The sequence below is a fragment of the Chelonia mydas genome, chromosome 4 (genome assembly GCF_015237465.2).
Source record: "Chelonia mydas isolate rCheMyd1 chromosome 4, rCheMyd1.pri.v2, whole genome shotgun sequence".
Taxonomy (NCBI): domain Eukaryota; kingdom Metazoa; phylum Chordata; order Testudines; family Cheloniidae; genus Chelonia; species Chelonia mydas.
Genome location: NC_057852.1, coordinates 25,748,413 through 25,769,878, shown reverse-complemented (window position 1 = coordinate 25,769,878; position 21,466 = coordinate 25,748,413). Strand labels below are relative to the sequence as shown.

General features: G+C 40.7%; 1 protein-coding gene across 15 annotated transcripts in view; it reads right to left on the bottom strand.

The window, feature by feature from the left end:
- Positions 1-21,466, bottom strand: part of PDLIM5 (PDZ and LIM domain 5) — a 182,918-nt gene that overhangs the window by 19,195 nt on the left and 142,257 nt on the right. For all 15 annotated transcript variants that reach the window (XM_007063004.4, XM_037896913.2, XM_037896916.2 and 12 more), the window contains one exon: positions 18,238-18,422. In XM_007063004.4, the coding sequence (XP_007063066.2) occupies positions 18,238-18,422 (185 nt within the window). The remainder of the gene's footprint in view (positions 1-18,237; positions 18,423-21,466) is intronic.

Genomic DNA, 21,466 nt, shown 5'->3' with positions numbered 1-21,466 from the left:
CTCATTCTCCTTGATCTGGGAAAGGCTGGAAAACAAATGTTGCAGTGATTTAGAGGAAAGGAGCGTGGGCGGGGGGGAGGGGCAGAAAATTAAGTACCATTCACACTCCATATGTATCACATATATCCATCCGAATATAAAAAAGAATCACCAAAGCAGGAGAGCTACAAGAGAATAAAATGGAACAATCACAAAGGGGGGAGGGAGTCGTGTGTAAAGGAAGTTCCTACTCTTCCTCTTCCAGATTTCCCTAAAACAAACCGTGACAAGAAACTTTTACAGCTGGCCAATTATTATTGCAATGAAACATTCCCTGATTATTATGGCCTGCTCTAACACTACACAGTTAGGTTGACAGATGGCAGCTTACGTCGACCTAATTATGTCAGTGTACACACTACAGCCTTGTCCCGCTGACGTAAGTGCTGTACTATACTGACATAATAACTCCACCTCCACGGGAGGCATAGCGCTTACGTCAGCGTAGTTAGGGTGACGCAGCATCTGTGCAGACGCTGCATTACTTACACGGGCTGTGGGCTGTCTTGTCAATTTCACAACTCCACGCTGCAGCCGTGAAGTTGACCAGAAAGCTGAGCAGCTGCAGCCTGGCTGCCCCCAGCATTCCACTCCCAGCTGAGCTGCTGCCTGGCAGCTTCCTGCTCCGGGACTTGAGAAACCCGGGCAGCTGCCCCTACTTCCTTCTCCCCGACTCCAAGCCAGGAGCAGGGAGACTAGAACCTGGGGTCGACTCAGGGATGTAGTATAGACATGCCCTTAGTTATAGGTCTGCGAAGTGACAAAGATGGTATTTCCCTTTTGGGATGGGCTTGCAAAGTAGACCATCTTGTCACATACACTGTTTTCTCCCTTTTTTGCTTTTCTCGTATTGATAAGCTAATCATCGCAAACTAGTGTCCTACGTGATCTTTTTTCCACTGTAGCGCATATCTTCACTCCTGCTTGAAAGCAAAGGAGACTGAAGAGCTGAGTTAAAAAACAAACAATTTTCTTCAAGAAAAAAAATTAAGAGAAAGGGGGATATCAAAGGCACAGAAGATACAGTCTTCCACTGCTCAGGATAATGAACAAGCAGTCCTCCACTTCTCTCTCTCTATTGCTGCGGCAAGCTAAGTATATTAAGGTGGTTACTCCTTTTTGGTTTAGAAGTCTGGTAGTTTGTTAGTTCTCTGTATGTGTATATCTATCTATCTTCTTACTATATGTTCCATTCTATGCATCCGATGAAGTGGGCTGTAGCCCACGAAAGCTTATGCTCTAATAAATGTGTTCGTCTCTAAGGTGCCACAAGTCCTCCTGTTCTTTTTGCATATATGGATGCAATTCTGCCACGATTAGTTTGTGCAGTCTTAATGCCTTCTGATAATCCTGAAGAAAAATAATGGGAGTGTCTCTCCCCTCTCCTACTGCCTAGAGAGAGTGCGCTGATCTACCCGGTGGACTAGCAGCATGGATCTTTAGCACTCTAGAGCATTTAAGAGGTATAATGGCATCATAAAGTTATGATGAACCCTATAATATGCTAGTACAGTCACTCATGGAGGCGACAGTGATATTATAGAAAATTAAACAAGTAGTCATTTCTAATGGTAAGAGGGAGGTAACACAATACACTCTTTCTTGGAACTAAAAAGAGACCTATTCACACATGTCTGCGGGCCAAAAAGTACACCTGAAAGAGAAATTCTTTTTTGGCACCAAGGCTTTGGTACTGCAATTTTGCTGGTTGTTAATCCAATAAAATGGCCTCATTACCCACTTTCTTTACTCCTTCCCCATTGGGAGACCAATACACCACACACATTTTCTGTCTAATTAACTCTAAGGTTTGATAAACCGACAAGAGCCAGGTTATTTGGAGATAAGGCTGACACTCTTTTGGATCCTTTCCATCCTCTGAGGTACTGTAAAAAGTATACAAGTTACTCTTTTTTTTCATACAAGTATGTTACTGTTAATCTTTATGTATAACACCTATTAGAACAAGATCAGAATGGATGACAGTCAACAATTGTTAAAAAATTATATCTTTAAAAAAAATCACACTTCTTAATCCTTCATCATCTGAACATTCAGTGTTCCTTGAAAGTGGCTACCTCTGAAAACTGTATCTCCAGAACACTTTATCATGAGCAAGTCACTGCTCTATTGTAGTTTATCTCAGGTTATTAATGCCTGCTGAGCCTACAAATAAGTGCAGATAACAAGGTGGAAAAAAGCTTTTGAGAAACATGAAAGAAAAATATTTTGATTAATGATGCTTTCCATCCCTCTCCTCATACTTTACCTTCTAACTTGCAGGTACCAGCTAGTGAGAAGACAAAGAGACATACTAAAAACGAATCTCTTTGAAGATTGTTTTCTTCACAAATCAAATTCCAGCACAGCTTCTGATATACTACTAATGTGTATTTGAGATGCCTGTTAAATACCAATGCCAATTCAAACACACTTGCTAACTTTGTTTTCATTGTGTATTTAAGAAAAACCTTTTGCTCTTTAATTTTTTTTATAACTTCATGAACCAACACAATGTTCCCTTTTCTTTAGTCTCAATGCACAGTAATTATCAAGCCCGCTTTTGTGGGGATTGAACTAAACTTTAAATTATTTCTGGTCAAAAACATGATCGCTGCATGTGAAAAATCTCTCAACATTCTTGGGAAAAATCTAGTGGTCATTTCTGAGTTATTCAAATAAGAAAGAAGGAAAGGAGCATTATCAGTTCTGGTAACATCTCCTGTCTGATACTGATCCTATGTAACACAGCATCTTTCATATACAGACAAAAAATAACTTGAATGGAAGTTTAATACTAAAAAAACCACAACACTGAACAACTTTAAAGAAAGCTGGGAATTCAAAGTTCAGACTGGTGCTCAGTTCAATTTATGCCCATAGGAGGGGACAGGAAAAGACAACATAACATCAGTCTGAATTAGAAGGCCCAATTCTGCTTTATTTGAAATTAATGGCAAAATGCCTTTTCGACTTCAACAGGAGTAGATCAGGCCCTAAATGAGATTGCGGTCATGATACAAATTGAGAAATTAAAATGTAATCCCTCAGAGAATGGTGTTTACATAAACAAGTCTTGGATGCTGTAATACAAACTGTCAGCATTCTCCCCAGCGATACTCTGCATGGACACAGGGGTCCACTTCAGTAGATCTCATTGCAGGATCAGGGCCTAAGAATATTTTACAAAGAATTCCAAAGTAGTGTTTAAAAATTCCTGTCACTGTTTCAGTGCCTACTGTTCTCTCTCTCTCTCGGTGAGGCTAATATCTTTATATTATGTGCCAGCAGCAGTCCTATTTGATGATGTAAACTAGAACAGAAAGAATTGCTTTCCTCATTACAAATCAAGGCAAAGCAGAAATTTAAAGCTATTGGTAGGCAGATTCTATATTTAAAACAATAGACAAAATACCTTTGGTTAATTTGACTCTCTAATCTCAAAGGATAACCAAAAATCCATTAAAACTAGAGTTTACTTCAGAATTTTGAAACTAACTTCCAATGCTTCGTAACAAGAAGTGTAACCCACTGGCGAGTGTTTGTGTTACAAAGAAAAATTGTTACATCTTCCCACCTACAAAGCTGTGGAACTCAAAGCTCAAGATGTGCACCTCATACTTTTAACTTTAGAAGTCCCTGGTTCAATGGAGCAAAAGGGCGGCCATCACAAAAGCAATATCTTCCAGTTATACTTTTGCCTCCTGTTTTAAAGTCTATTTAACATTGTTTTGTCAAGTTTTTTTTGTAATTAGATAGCTTTTAGAGTAGCTTTTATTTCACCTTCTTAAATTACACTCAAGTACTACTAGAGCTAGGCCCAAGCTAGCACATTCAATACAAGCACATCCTGCAACTTGATCTGGAACTCATCACCCATTTGTGCCCTATCTGTAGTTTATACAATATATTTTATGAGTTTTATTCTGTTCACCGGCTGTCAGACATATATATCTGTCACAGTTTATACCCTCATTTCCCCCACTGAAGCAAATCAGACTGCAGTGCTTTAAAGAGGAAAAAAAGAAGGCAACTGAACTATTAGACTAGCAAAAATATGTAAGAAGTTAAACAGAAAGTTTCAACAAACAAAACAGAAAGCAGTGTTTTAACCCTAACAGTGTAGGGTAAAGGAGAAATGCACAAGTTCAACCCAATCAAAAGATGACTGAAATTTGACAAAGAGAGCACGACAGGGCGCTCAAGTATCTTGGGAGGTTGCTGAGGTTTTGGAAGTGCACATCTTCGCTCCCAAACCTGTCAAATGACCTCTGAGTGTAGAGGGGAAATGAAACAACCCAGACAAACCCTGGAAGCCTCTCAAGGGACTTGACTGTCCTTTCACAGGGAGTCTTAATGGCTCCCCTTAATTTTCATAAAATGGAGCAGACTGCAGCCACTCTATAACATGGAGGAATGATAAGCCCCAGGATGTAATACTCCATCTTGATCTGAATATCTTGGAAGTACTGCATGCAAGGATCTAGCGTCTCTGAAGGCTATGAGGGAACCTGTGAGCCACATTTCAGATTTCTACAGGCTTCACTTTGCCCTCATTGCCATTAATTAATGATACTCCTTCTAAACTATAACCGAGAGGCCGTTTTTCATTGTTGTAGCTAGCTTTTCTAAAATGAACAACACTGTGCACTATATTATTAAGTTTGGCCTTAAGTATTTACTTTCACAAAACTCTTTGGTACGGTTAGTTTAATATTTAACTAGGTTTGAAGCAAGGTAAAGAACTGCCTTTTTCTTTCTGAAAATCCCAGTGTGACTTTGTCCTGGTTATATTAACAATAGTATGTTCCAATGCTGAACACATGGATGAATACAAACACTAGTGAAAGATTTCTAAGACAAAGGGGAAAAGGCGGATATGTAGCAGTGCCAAAGTCACTTTGACAGAGGTTCTCTGGTGCATAGCAACAATACAACTGTCTGAACTGTTTAACGCTCACTTAAACATAACATCAGACTTCATGTAATATCTATAAATAACAGTGCTACTTTAATTGGTGGGAGCGCCCGAATTTCATTTGAAAGTGCTGTAATCCAATGATTTATATAATGCTATCAGACTACAGTATGATGAATGGAGAATATAAAGGTTCATATGCACAATTATCTGACTCTTGTTAATATACGGTGCAGTACAAACTCTTCCAGTCCCTTTCCCTCCAAATCAAACAGATGGCCAGATGAAGCAAAAGGTCTGAAAAAAATCTGCTGTCAACTAGTTATGTTAAACTTATGCAATACCCTACCCTGTAGGAGACCTGCGTGAAACAGCACAAACTAAATGGACAGAACTTCAAGATAAGCAGCACAGAAAAAAACATTCAGTGGTCCCCCTTTGGTTCTTACAGAATTTGTGGATGATAATCAAAGCTAAAAAAAACCCTACTGATGAAAGGCAGAACAGGAAGGATTAAACCATTATCATTTCTTTAAATGACAGAGTATGCTGGTATGTGCACCATGAAAAATCAGAACAGGTGCAACCAAGACCTAATTTCAGGAACCTCTGCAACTTCAGGGGGTTAGTTTCCTGTGTTAGCAACTAGCCTTTCAGCTATAAGAACTCAGATTAAATTGGCTGGAAAGTATCTTAATTAAAATGAGTCTGGTGGTTTTGGCTTGGTTCAGCGTGTCTCCTTGTGATTTGTTACATCTCATACCATCACAAATTTGGCACAACTGGCATCGTTTACTGAAAAGGGTCCTGGAATGCAAGAGAGCATGGCGAGCGCCAGACACCCCTGCACAACAGAGTACAGTTCTGTTTGGCTGGAGCTGCACACATTGAAACCCACAACATACTTTTCTGTAGAGGGTATTTTTTTGTCCTCATCTTCACCACTTTCACTCATACCATTTTTTACCTTAAGAATGAAAGAAGAGTGAATATAACTTTATGAAAAAGTTAACATCCTATATTCAAGCAACTGAAACACGCCCTGTATATCCTTTACATTACACTGATGTTTAAAACAGAGCAATTATAAGGCTAATATTTAGTAAATGGATCATGCTTTACATTTTTGAAGCATGCTATACAAACACTGAGCATGATTCTCCATTGTTCTGTACCTTCTACAGTCATGTACATCTTGCACATGTGAGTCCTACATGTTACTGTTTTGATCTAGTGTAAGCAACTACACAGGGTGTCAGGCAAAGCAGAACCGGGCCCATTAACTAATATCTCTGTGATATTATTCAAGCCTTATAAAAAGCAGAGGAATGTAGTCTTCATCCTCAAAGCTCACCCGTGGAAAAATTATGTTCCCAACTTGTGTGTGCAATTACAACACTGCAAGAGCAAATCATGTATTTGTGTCTTTTCTAATAGCAAGAGAGATGCACCACTGTAACTGCATGAAAGTTAAGTGAAATGGTGTGCAGGTTTTGCAATACCAAGTCATAAATAATTTGTCGAAAGTCATACAAGATCAGTAGCAGAGATGGGCTTCAGTTCAGGAGGCCCTATAGTCAAGTCCATTATACCATGCATCTCCAACAAGTTTTGGGTCTAACTGTGAATCGTTCCTGTGATCTCATTCCCTTTTTAACCACAAATATTCAGATTTCTAAATACGTTCTGCTTCTTACCATGTTCTCAAAAGTTACAGTTTCACACTGCAAGTAAATAGTTTAATTTGAATGGCTGACATTTACAAATTACTTTACTGTGGTTTCACAATGGGTTTTGCTTGGCTACGTCTGAGTTCACATAAGTTAACTTTTAAAAGAATAAAATTCTTGTGGCTTGCTGTCATATGACAGCGTAATAATTTAGATTAACTGAAAAATTACTAAAAAACAAATCTATAAAACAGACTGGAAGTTCTGGTGTTTTCATCCACCAGTCATATTATTCTTTATAGATAACTGGTGAGACAAGGGTTTTTATGTTTTCACTAAAAAAAGGTGTGCATGATGCAATGGCTAACTTTGATTAACTTTCATTTCAGTGAAAAGGGCAGGACCTTTTTAGATTCAAAGTCTCATTTTTACCAGATGTCAGTGTACCAACATATAAGGTTCCTCTTCACCAATTTGTAAAGCTACACCTGTTTCTTTTCCCAATTCAGACCACAGTTCTCACTGCACACAGATAGTCAGTCGCTCCCTTTTAATTAACTGTGCCTTTAACCATATTTTAAAATTCCCCATTCTGTAAAGAAAGTGAATAGAGATGAGCTGAACTGATTTGCCTTGAAAACAAAGGTGACGTTAATAGTGAGGCTAGGCTGAACCTCCCAGCTTAAAGCATTTCTAAGAACGATGGGCCATCCAGTTCTCTATCAGGTCTGAAAGGGGGGAAAAAGCAAAACAAGAAAAGAATAAAAAATGGAAAAGAAGGAGAGAGAGAATAGGTCATAGTCACTCTCTGTATTGATCTCTAGAGAAAAACCTTTCTGTAAGGATAAGCATTTTGTTGTAATGTAATAGCTCTTGATGGGCTGTTGGTAGCAGTAATTAAACTCAGGATCTCTGAACCCAATCTTGTGCTGTCTGAGCTAATGGCAAAACTCCCACTGACTTCAATATGGTCGAAATTTCAACCAGGCTCCTCAGTAAGAAGGCTGTAGTAGACTCAAACCTCGACCCATGATATAACTTCCAGCAGGTGGGGACAGTGAGCTTTTGTCTTGGTTACATTGTCATCATATGTAGGATAGGCTGTCCCATCATGGTTCGTGCCAGGTTTAAATTTTCTCACACATTGGAGGTTCTGCCTACGGGTGCCAAGGGAACAAGCAAGAACAAAGAACAGCTATCAAAGTGGAGAATTACAGAAAGATGACGCTACAGAGAATAAATGGTAAATTTATGCCTCGCAAACATATGAGGACAACTGCAGGGAAATAACAGAATTTTTCAGACAAAGACCTCTGGGGAACAATTCGTCTATGTTTAAAGCCAGCTTCCAAAATGCTCTCTCCATCAAACAGAGCATGTGCTTAACACATGTTGCTGGCTCAGGATTAGGCAACTGACAGTTGTAGCTATTGAAGAATATGCTGACATTCCAATCTTGCTCCTGCTGGAAAGGGATTGTGTATCTTAGTGGGATCGGGTTGAGAAATAAGATGAAAAGAAGATAGAGTACAAAAACAAAGTTAATATACTCTGGTAGCAGTTCACTTAGTACTACTCACTTAAAAATTAGCTTGTCTTCTGAACCTTACATCACAAACCCTCCATATCCGATCCTATTACTCAGCTACAAGGTCTAGGAGGCAAGAGAGCTGCTGACTAAAATGCAATACTCTTTCCCAGATAGAAAATTGATTTTTAGGAGCTGCACCTGTACCACTTCACTTCAGACCCCCCCCAAACGAAGCAGGAACCTCAGGAAATCCACTGGAAATCCTCTGGATGGCACTTTTCCTCCTAAGTCAGCACTGTGTGATGCCCTCGCCCCCCAACTTCAGTGTAGGTAGCAGGGTGATCTTTCATTAAAATATATATAACTGAAATCGTAGCCATTTCTGACTATTAAAGGTCCCACTAGATGGTCTACAAAACGCATTTGTGCCCTGGCCAAATTCCAATTCGGGTAACTGAGGTTTCTGAATAATTCTATCTTAAAATGCCCCAGCAATGTCAATTTGATATGGCATTATTCTTCACTTCCTCTCAAGTTGCTGTGGCCCGTTACTGTGTGCTGTCCAACAGCTGCTGCATTTCACCTAAGAAGAGACTGCATGTCAACGGTGAACAAAAGCAATTCCTGTGTATGTGCTGAGTGCATAAAGTGGTGGTGTGGTGAAGTGCTTTGGGACTCTTCGGGAATGAATGGCGCTACATAATATTTAGCTACTGATTAGTAAAATGACACTGGAATGTAGTCATAATTCTGTCAAGAGTAATTTGTTTGCAAGAAGATTCAAATCTTGGCAAGAATTTCTCCCCTTGGCCATTGAACAGAAAATGACAAGTTCATCAGCTAGACTTGATATTAAATCATGTTTAACAACATAGTAGTAGTTACATTTTCCACTCCTGGTGTGCATGTACCCCATACACGTGAGACATGGAGGTTACTTACTGTAACTGGAAGTTCTTCAAGGTGTTTGGTTCCTATTAATATTCTACATGTGGGTATGCAGGAGCACCATGCACCTCAGTCGAGATTTTTAACAAGCAGTGTCCATTGGCCCACACATGCACAGTTGATCTCTGCTCCCAAGTGAGGGGCTAAGAGGCAGCATGGGTCGATGCCCCCTCAGCTCCTCTTCTTCCCGCGAGCCCAATCAGATCTGAAGCAGAGGGGACAGAGGGCAAGTAGTGGAAAACAGAGTGGAACCGCACATCTCGAAGAACTTCTAGTTCCAATAAGTAACCTCTGCTTCTTCTTTGATTGCTGGTCCCTATCTGTATTTCACATGGTGATTGGCAAGCAGTGCTCAGACTCAAGGTGGATGCAAGGAAGCTGACAGCAAAGATGCATGTAGCATCGTAGATCTCACTGCTGCATCTGCAGCAAAGGCGTGGACTAGTGCATATCGTGTAGCAAACATGCATATGGAGCTCAGGTGGCTGCTCTGCATATGTGCTGCATAGGGACCTCTTGCAGGGATGCTACCATGGTGGCCTGTGCTCTTGTGGAGTGGGCCACTATACCGTTGGGAGGCATGATGTGAGCTAGCCTGTAGCGCTAGTTAATATAGCTAGAAAACCACTCGGAAATCTTTTGAGAGAATATAGCTTGACCATGAGATCTCTCTGCTATCGCGACGAAGATTCTTGGAGACTTTTTGATGGGTTTGGGACTTTGCAGGTAAAAAGCCAATGCACGCCGGTCATTGAGGGAGTGAAGTCTCGTCTCTTCAGGAGAAGTCTGTGGTTTTGGAAAAATGACAGATACATGAATGCATCAGTTAAGGTGAAATTTGGAGATGACCCTGGAGAGAAATTAAGGGTGAAGGCGAAGGGCTACCATGTTCTTCTGACATACCATAAAGGGAGAGTCTGCCAAGAGGGCTCCCACTTCGCTCAACCTCCTGGCTAAAGTGGTGGCTGCTAGAAACGCCACCCTCAAGGATAGATGGGACATAGAACATGTTGCTCGGGGTTCAAATGGAGGTCTAGTAAGTTTTGACAGCATGAGGTTAAAATCCCACAGTGGTGCTGGTTTAATGACTTGCTGAAAGGCCTGGATGAGGCGCTTTGTGAATTGTGTCATAGCTGGGTAGTAAAGACAAAGCATCTGTCTACTGGAGGGAAGAAGGCACTAATGGCTGGCTGTGAGGTTGATTTGTAATGAGCTGATCGAGAGACCAGATTTCCTGGGAGACAAGAGATAATCTAAAACAATCGGGATGCTTGAAGAGACTGGGTAAGACTGACTGCGCTCTACCCAGGCAAAGAAATGCCTCTCAAGTCAGATAGCAGGTCCTAGTCAAATCTTTTCTATTCTGGGCAAATGTAGCCTGGATGGGAGTTGAACAAGAGTGCTATGCTTCCGACGCTCATCCAAACACCAGGCCATAAGGTGAAGCGAGCCCAGGCTGGCGTGTTTGACCCTGTCCTGCATCAGGAGTTCTAGGAAGGGATGGATCTTTATTTGGAGGGTGGTCTGACATTGACAGAAGCTTTGGGAACCAAAGCGGTCTGGGGCAGTACGGTGCTATGCGAGGGAGGGCTGGCCTTGCCATGACTATTCTTTCTCAGGACCTGTGGAAGCAGGGAATAGGAGGAAAGGCATATTTGAAACTGTGCGTTCATGATAATAGAGTGTCGCCTTGGGAGTTGCAGCCTGTGGCTTCCCTGGAACAATATGGGGGAAGTTTTTGTTCATTTGTGATGCAAAGAGGTCCCACAGAAGTGTGCCCCACCTCGTGAAAATGTCTGTCAGAATGGAGTTGTGGATTTCCGACGTGTGGTCTGCCGAGAAGTGACTGCTGAGGTCATCGGCTAAGAAGCTGTGAATACCCAGGAGGTATGCCACCTGGAGAGTGACCTTGTGCCTGATGCACCAGTTCCAAAGTCTGACTGCCTCCAGACTAAGCAGTAGAGACCTTACTTCTCCCTGTTCATGTAGACCAGGGTGGTCTGACATTAGCTGGATGTGGAGGGAGTGAATGAGTGCGAGGAAGACCTTGCATGCAAGGCAGACTGCCCGCAGCTCTAGGATGTGGGTATGTAGTCTGGCCTCCCATGGAGTCCACACTGCCCTGCACAGTGTGACTGTTCAGATGGGTGCCCCACCCGAGAATGGAAGCATCTGTTACAATGGTGAGACAGAGTGGGAGTAGAGAAGCGGACTCCCACTCATATCTCGTCTGGATTTGACCACCAAATGAAGGAGGTGATGATCCTGGTAGTAACAGTCACCTTGAGGTTGATGTGGTCCTTCTTGGTAGAGTAGACCGAATTGAGTCATGCTGGCAGGCAACGTAGACGAAGCCTGTCAAATAGTGTCACATGAGTACATGCTGCCATATAACCTAGCAGCGATAGGCACACTCACAATGTAGTTTCAATCTGCAGGAAATCAAAGAAATCACGCTGCACATCCTTTGAAACCTTTCTGCGGGGAGGATGGCTCTTGCGGAAACAGAGACCAATGTCGCCCGATAAAGTTTATTACCCTTCTATGGGATAAAAAAAAGACTTTTCTCCATTAATGCAAACTTCCAGGGCTGTAAGACTCTGAATGAGAAACTGAGTAGCCGACCTGACCTCCTGTTGGGTTCAATACAGAAAGACGGTGTGGCCCTGATGTCTCAATCTGGGCTGCGGCCACCACAGAGAAAACGTTCGGAAACACTCTGGGGGCTGTCGCTAGTCCAAAGGGGAGGACTTGGAGATGCTCCCGGTCCACCATAAACTGTAGGAACCTCCTGTGGGAAGGGTGAATGTCTATATGAAAATATGCATCTTTCACATTGCGAGTCCTGAACCACATCCCTACTTGAAGAGAGGAGATGATGGATGCCCTTGTAACCATCCTGAATCTCGACTTCTGAATGAAGACATTGAGTTGCCAAAGATCCAGAATGGATCTCCACCCTCAGTCTTTTTTGGAGACAAGGAAGTATGGAGAATAGAGCCATCTTTCTTGATATTGAGGTGGGACATGTTCTGTTGTCCCTCAGAATAATGGAGGATTCCAATTCCTGCTGAAGAATCACCTTGTGAGAATAGTCCCTAATAGGGAAGGGGTTTTGTGAGGAAGGAAGGAGAGGGTGCTATTTGAAGTATCCCTGGAGGATAATCTCCCATACCCATTTGTCTGTTGTGATTAACTCCCAGCTGTGGGAGAAGAAAGTAAGATGGCCCACAAAGATGACAGAAGGGTCAAGTTGCATCAGAAATGTTCAGTGGGTCTTGACTAAGATGTCAAAAGTGGCTCCTAGCAGTGGCTGGGAATGGGTTGTGGTGACAGAATCGGCTGAAAAGCAGGGCTCAGTCTTCTGTTGATTGTGGGGAGGCTTGTCAGGATGCTGGTGGTAGAGAGCACGAGGAGTAGGCAACAGTGGTCTTGGTATATAGGTCTGCCTTTGGTGCCTCCTTCTTGGGGCTGATGTGTAGATCCCCAGAGAGTGGAGGGTAGACCTTGAGTCCTTTAAAGGATGGAGAGCATTTTTTTTTTCATTTAAAATGTTTGACTCAAAGGGAAGGTCTTTGATCATATTCTGCACTTCCCTGGGGAAGCCCCAGGATTGCAAGCATAAATTCCTCCTCCTAACAATACCAGTGGCCAAGCTTCTGGATGCTGCATCTGCTCCATAACTGCAGCCGGAAGAGCCGTTTTTGCCATCAATTTGCCCTCCTTTAGAAGGGAGAGGAACTGGGCTCTGTCATCAGGGGAAGTTTGTCCTGAAAGGGAGCAAGCCTAGAACAGTTCAAGTTGTACTTGGTAGTAAAGCCTGGTAATTGGCGATGGGGAATTGCAAGACTGCAGAGAAGACCTTACTCCAGTCTCTTGGAGCTCTTGTCTGGTCAGGTGGTTCTAATGCATTGTGACCTATTTCGTGCTGTAGAAGCCTGTAGTACCAGACAGGTAGGAGCAGGTGGGAGAACAGAAATTCGGCTCCCTTTGCTGGGATGAAATAGCTCCTCTTGGCCATTTTAGGCTTAGAGATGCAGGCCGCTGTGCTGTGCCAATATGGCCTCATTAACTGGAAGAGCCACTTACTTGGGCTCTGTGGCTGCGGAATGTCTATCACACAAAGTTTTGGGTCTTGGACTTTCTCCAGGGATATTTGGAGATCATTAGCCACTCTTCGTATCCTGGTATTGCCTAAAGTCCGCTGATGGGGATGGGAAAAAGGAGATGAAATATGAGGTAAGAAGGATCTGGAATCTTTCACCAATGAGTGGACACTTGTGTATGTGTGGACCAAGCTCCATGTAACTGCCCCATAGATTTCAGAAATTGGGACATTCTTCCAACAGGAAGGAGAGACTGCCTGAGCTCCAGAGGTGGCTAGGTAGTTCTAACCTGGCTAACTCATAACATGTCTACATACAGGTTGGAGGCGCACTTATGTAACCTCTGAGAACATAGCCTGACCCTTAAACCTCTCTGCAAAGGCCACTAACGTCAAGGTGTGTTTCTGAATGCATTTGTCCTATCAACGTAAAAAGAAACTGCCCTTATTGTAGTATGTTTGTGCGATTTAGCTTCCTCTGAGGTTGAATGAGGCTTGAGGAAAAATACTGGGAGATAATAAGCTGGTTTATGTGGAATTCTGAAACAATTAGGACGAGGCCTTTGAGTGAGCCTGTCCTTATGGAACACTGTATAAGGGGTATCCGTCATGAAGAGCTGAATCGCCCCTATCCTTCGAATCAATGTCAATTGCCAGTAAAAAGACAGTCTTCACAGATAAACAGTAAAATGAACAGGTTGTTAAGAGTTCAAAAGAGTCCATTCAGCCAGGTGACCCTATACTGAAGTCCCAAGAAGGAGGGGTCTTCCGAGATTGGGGGAAACAAATGAAATGAGACCTTTGAGGAATCTAGCAACTGTAGGGTGGGGAAAATATGGTCTTACCATGAACTACAGGATGATGTGTAGATATTGTAGCTAAGTGTTCTCCCTGTGGAGCTGATAGACAGTCCCAAAAGTTTTGTCGTTAGTAGGTAGTCCAGAATAGCAGAAACAAAGGGAGACATGACACTGCGCTGCTCACATAGAAAATCTTTTCTATTTTTCTAAATAGATCAGCCTGTGTATTTCTTGCACTACCTCCTGCTGGTGCTGACTGAAGATGACCCTCTTGAGTTAGACCTATGATGGGTTTTTTGGGGTAATGGGGGGAGGGAGGGGAATCAGTCTGGAGGGATACTCTGTTTGCTGCTTACTGTAGGCACACTAGAAGACATTACCTTGACTAGTGATTGATTTGTGTAGTCTGAAGTTATAGAAATAAAACTCCCCATAATGCTCATGCTATGTATATAGGACATGCACCCAATCACACATGTCTGCAGCTTCTTTGGACACCACACTGAATCCTAACGCTGTGTTCAGCTTTGTTACGAATACAGCGTGATATGATGTACAACATACAATTTTAAAACTGCCCCAAATGCCACTAATATTATCACTTTGAAATGGGTACAATAGTATCACTACTGCTAAAAAATGCTTGAAATAATCTTCAAATGTTACAAACCTGTTATTAATAGCAAATGAATATGGACAGACTTCTACCTTTTAATTATTTCCGAAGACAGACTTCCACTTTTATGAAGGGCATATTTGCTGCTTAGAAGCATGAAATATATTTTAACACTGCTGTACGCATGCATTTCATGTTAGTAAAAACGAGAACCAGCTTTCTTCTTAGAAAGACATTGAATTACTTTCATTATGTGACAAATAGGCACCTTAGAAAATTCCACTTAGCATAGATCTGCACCTTTAGGCTCCTAAATACCTTTATAAATCTGGCCTGAATTCTTTTTAGACTGTGAAGTGCCAGGAATTTCACTCTAAGGACACAGAAAGCTTTAGGTACATGGAATGCAACCAGGAAATAGGATCAGTGACTGAATATAAAATATGCCTTGAAATGGTTGAATTTCTTTGTTCTGTTTCTTAAATGCATGATTACTTTTATCCAAAACGCTGAACTCTTGAGGAGTTGTGCTTGTCAGAGAAAAGTTGCTGGTCTTAACTTCAGTGAGTAAGTTTAGGCTCAGGGAGACCTTGAAGGTTTCCATTTTGTAAAATATATGCCTGAGAAAAAGAAGAAGATCCAATCTCTGCTGTAATGCTGTTGTAACCATGCCTAGATCTCTTTCATCTGCTGGTTTTGCATTACTACCTTCTTCAAAGACTTCTGGGTAACACATGCTATCTAAAACCACAGGTGAGCTTACGTCAGGTTTAAAAGGGCAGATCTCAAACGAAACCTGAAATATAATCTCTGGTCAAGCTTGAGATACCTTGGCGGCCGTTAACATTTCAATCAAATCATGAAATGCAGCCTCTTCATTATTTCTCAACACAGTGACAAGTATCCCTACCTATACTGCCCCGCCAGAAAACTCACAAGGTTTAAAAAAATAAATAAAATAAAAAACATTTAGAAATAGCAGAAATTCTACTTTTTCCTCCTCAGTGTTTTAACAACCAAATTGCATTTAGACACAGGCACTCTAAAGGACAGCAGGATAAGTAAAATAACATGATATAAGGAAAGCCGGAAAGCCTCACCTCTTATGCTACCTTTTCCCCAGCCTTTGTTATATTTTTATTGGAAAAGATAGTGACCTGAGATGTAGCTCCCAAGGAAGCTGGCTACATTTAAGGCAATCTAAGCCTGTTTCTCCTAAAACAATCTACCCCAAAACGCTACAGCAGGATAATAGGCTAAAGGCATAGAACTTCTCTACAGTTAGCAGATCACCTTGAACTAGGTTGAAGGAAGCTTTCTGTTTTGTTTTGTTACTTTATTGTCCAGAGGGCTAGGTGTTGATTATTCGACCTAACGCTTTACTGCGCCAGCCTCTCTCTTGTGCCTGCTAGCCCACAGAATGAAGTTGCTTTCCTTCAAATAGAATATCTGATTTTAACAGCCTAGCTGGGATTCACACTAATAGAGCCTTTTGATCTGGCAGAATCAGTTTGTATGGCTCTTCGAACTGTCAGATGTTAATAGGAACATTGTCAAGGCTTAATGATGTAAAACTGGAACACTTACACATTCAGCCCTCCCTCCACTATATAGATGTCTCAAAGACTTGAAATTCTTAGAAAATGCTTGAATACGAAAAAGAATACCATCAGAAGCCCTGAACTCATGAGCAACAAACAAAATAATGTGCAATGGATTTAAAAAAAGAAAACAGGCTGTGTTTCTGCTTTGCGTCACCAACATAAAACACTAATTTTTCAAAGGATACAGTATATTCAGATATTTACAAAGATTAGTAAGAAAGCTGACGTAATTCATCCTTATACATCTTCCTTTCTCCATGCTTATATGGCACTTATCCCGCCCCCATCAAAAAAAAAATTCATCCCAAGCATGACATTTACATTAATGCTGCAGTAGTGGGATTTTGCAACGAAATCCCCATCAACATATTGAAATTGACTGTTGTACTGCTGAAACGCCAAGTATTGAAATGGATCTCTGCAAGTAAAATAAATCAATCATCTTGTGGAAACAAGCACTAGAACACTGGGAAAGAATTCATAATTTAGACAAATATTTAATGTGACGCGTCACTATTTAATACACAGGTACCACAGTCACACCAATGCTTGCTACAACTGCACGATGATCTGAAGGCATAACTTTTAAGAGGATATTTTTAAGACCACTAATTTAAAGAAAAGCTTTCAGTAAAAACACAGACGGACTTAAATTTAAATATACCCTTATCTCTGTCAGTCATATTCTGCTGTCTTAAGAAAATCCTTACTCTGTGACAGTGCTACAAATGAGTATAGAAGTGACAGTGTACTGCCATCATGAGGATCTTTGGTAGTACTGCCTGTTCAAACCATAATATATTGTCATCTTTATTAAAGAGACAATAATACTACCCTACGTTCCAAAGACTCCATTATAAAACATCCAGCATCAGCACCATGTGTTCTCGCCCCATTTTTACATTAGTCTCATTGAGATTTATCTTCTAGCCTGTATGGATTTTTGTCAAAAAAGGAAATTCGCTTAACATTAGGACTAAAAAAAAAAAAAAAAAAAAAAAGATACTTAATGAGTCATGTTCCATCAGAAGCGCAAGAGAGAAAACCCATCTCATTCTTACAAGGAAACTGATTGTTATAATTTGATCATCAATAAAAACTTCCCTGGTTATTTACAAACGAATGTTCAAGTACAGCCTGGGGCCAAAGATAATCTCAGTTTCAGAAGCAATGTAATTAAAAAGCGTTACACCATCTCAGTATACTACATGTCATTACCACAAAATGAAGATGAATTTTCATGTGGCATATTCCTTAGAACAAATACTTATGGAAAATAAACATCTTTTCTCCTGGATCACACCACTGTCTTGCTCTTTTGGTTTTTAAAAAGTGACCATGAGTGTATTCTCCATAAGAAAGCTATCTCAGCATTGGTGCACATGGATAACATTTACTAAAACATGTTCAAAGTTAAAAAAATCTTTCACTTTGTTCTTACAGGAACCAACCTTTAAAATCTGCGCTATAAAAACTAAAAAAATTGCACATTCCCTTTTTGGTACCAAAGGTAACAAACCAGAAATACCAAACACTTAACCAGCTCTGCATAATGCTGATGAATGATTTTCAAAATATATAAAATCCAGCTGGGAGAAGGGCATAGCTGCAACATGCTATATGTATTTTTCTTCTTCACAGACAAAATATACCTCACACACATCTGGGAAATGTCCACTTACAAAATTTTAAATATCATTTATCTGACTTAAACAAACAAACTAAGGATTTGAGATTTCAAATTTACTCACAATAAGAAAATCAATTACATACATGGGACATTCACTAAAAAGATACAGGGTCAGGCTCACAAGTACATTTAAAATGAAATTGACCTAAAAAGTAACAGCAATGAATATTATTAAATGACAAAATTGGATGAGCAATCCAAATTAAATAATCTGAATTTAAATATTGCTTTAATTATTATAGTCAAATAAACTTGACTATTTTAATAAGGTGTCTAAAGTTCTCTAAGTGAGTAAAAAAGGCTTCTTTAAAGTTACCTGCTTGGTTCGAAGGTTGCCAACCTGAGTATTTGACAGCACTCTGAGGTCCGGTTGGTTTAAAGGCTGTAGCAGATGTGATATTAGCTGCAGCTGGTTTGGTGTCAGTTTTGTCTGGACTTACAGGCATGCTCCTCACTGAGGCAGCGGCATAAGCAACAGGCTGTGAAGCCTCCAGGGAATCACTGTTCAGAGACAAAAAGAGTATTTCTTACCCAAAACAGGAACACACTGAAGTGATGGTATATGTAAGACCAAGATGTAACGGGTTTTCCATTCATACTAAACCACGAGTTGCATGAGCAGTTTTATCATAATCATACTTGAAATTACTTTCTCTTATGCAAAAAGTCACAGATTGGTCCCAAATCCTACAAAACCTTGCCCTCAAGACGCCTTTTAAAATCAAAATTTATTTAAAAACTAAGCCCACCTATCTTTTCTCTTCTCCGCTATGCATAATCTCTCTTACTGAGGGTTGGTTTTTTTGAATACTGCATATTTAGAAACTAAATGTTCCTGCTAAGACCAATTACAGGTATATACTTTTTAAAAGCTATTTTCTTAAAATTTCCACAAATAGTCAACATAAAAGTCCCTTTTACAGCATCTTTTCTGAACACCTAAATTTGTCACTGAACAGGAGTAGAGGTAGAATTCTCTACTGCAAACTCAGCAAGACTCGAAGACTATTCCATTACTGACTTTTAAAATAGATTAACATTTTCTTCCTGGATAGTGGGTAAGTGTCCACATGTTCATGTTTTATTTGTAGCTCTCCATAAAAATGTCAGCACAAAAATGACTGACACACATAAGTGATGGGCAACTACATTCCCATATCTGATTATTTTAGTATTTGAAAAGAGCTTTAGTCGTTTCATACCTGCAAGTTTGAAAGCACAAACATCTCAAATAAAGATTTGTGCAAGGTTACTTGTTTTAAAAACCCTAGTATTTATCTTTGAAAAATGAAAAATATTTTAGTAAGAAACTAAATAATACTATACTTGCTAATGAAAGTAATTTGTAAACGAATAGAACCACAAACAGCAGGAACATTAACTATTTCTGTAACACAAAGACATGGCACAACAGAGCCAAAGCCACATCCATATTTTGTCCCTCCTTGAAATCTGAAATTTTAACACCTTTGAAATCCTATAAACTTTACAACTCTACAGCACATGTGGATTGACTGCCACGTACTGAAACACAGCTATACTTGGTATTAGCATATGATACCAAGTTTGTCTCGTAAAAATCCCTGAGACTTTTTAGTGAAAACTAGTTAATACATGTGCACAATAATAACTTGTCTATAAAAAAAAAATTTTTAATACTCTCCAGCGCTATCCCTCATTATGAACTAGTGACCTCGCCTTCTGTTTGCCAGTAACAGTGAAGTGTCAATATTTCATGTGCCTAATCCACAAACAAGGAAATTCAGACTTAAGTTAAAACCAAATCCTCAGTTCACCTCATTGTATTTACAGCAGTTATTGCAATTACACAAACCTTTAATTATCGGAATAGCTGTGATCAGCTGCCATGGTGACTGATTTACTATTTATTGTATGTATGTGCAGTGACACACTGAGCATAAAAAGGAAACCCCCATGTTCTGTAGCGTTAATATGTTTGTCAAAAAATTGTTGGAGGCACAAATCCACAGATTACTGATTCTTTAGAAGCTTAAAATATACACCCTTTCAACAGCAGGCTTTAAGGAGGTGTTAAGGATCTGTAGTATCAAAGTGTGTATATTTGAAGACAGTCAGAAAGGACATGATTAAATAGTAGCCCATCTACTGATGAGGATTAGACACGTAGGCCTTGTCTTAACTATGAAAAAAGGTCTATTTTTAACTTGAGCAAAATTCTAGTGACGAAAGCCAATTTGTAGTTTTCACATAAGTGAGTTGGTTGAGTTAAACCCTGGGTTCCCCCAGGGCCTTAAAACTTGACCTGCTAACTTGCAAGAAAATGACAAATTGCCTCATCCTCACAAGGCTTTTACCTCAAGTTATCCAAGTCAAACTCAGAACACATTTTTTCATCGCAAAGATGAGGTCGAAGGAGAAGGCCTGTTCTAGCCCTTTTACGGTGGGTAAAAGGGCCAGAGTGGCATAAAGGGACACAAAAAGCCCTGATTCCAGCTGGGGGAGTGCTTGTCCCAGGAAAATTCTATGGAAAACAGTTGTAAAGATGTCTTCCAATGACCCTGTCTCAAGTCCTGGCATAGGGGGAGCGCCAAGGGCATGGATCAAGAGGTGAGAGGGCCACATCACAGTCTGGACCGCAGCATGCAGCACTGTGGAGATTTTGAGCAGTGCTGCTATCCACAGTGTAGCCTGGGTAGGCTGCTGTAAGTTAAAAAGCCCCTCAGTGCTGTCCCAATTATGCCAAAGAGTGTCTCTAGTCCCTGAAACAGCTCAGCATTGAGAGAGTACAAAGGAGGCTTAAACTCACTCTAGCATGCCCTTCCCCCCTGCCCCACCTTAAAGTACAGCAGAGAGTCTCAGCCCAAGAGCACACCACAAAGACTTGGATTCTACAACTGCTGATCAGCGTCCAATTCATTCAAGGTCCCCATCCTGATAGTTAAAATTTTTCATCATCTTGGACCAGACAAACAATTCTCCATCCACTACCATCCCCAGACCCCTGGGTGCTCATGTCTACAGTGAGCTAGGATAACTCATGAACTGGAGACACAGGCACTTTCACTGCTGAGTCCCATGCTGTGGAAATTCCCATCAGAGAAGATAAGCATATCCTGTAGTCTTATCGTTTTCAAAGGCCAGTGGGGGGGGGGGGTGAAGGGGGGAATCACCCTTTCATAACAGCCTGTCTTCACTTTCTGTGGCAGACAGCGACAGGAAGAAAAGTAGGTAATTCAGCCATACCCCAGGACAGCATGAGCATAGTCTGTGCCTGCTTTTGTTTTTATACTGACTCTTAACGACTGTATTACATGCATCTCACTAGTATGATGAAGCAAATTTTACATTTCACTTAGATTAAATAACAGAAAAAAGTTAGCAGTCCGTGATCATTTGACCTTAATGCCACCATTTGGCTTTCTTTAGGAAGATCCTGTAACAACTTGGGTTGTTACAGTTTAAAGTGACCTTTAAACAGCAGATTATTTTTCCAGGAGGTGTCATTTTTCTATTTTCATTGTATGTTTATGATAAATTTGAAGTCCAAACAGTGACGGCATGCT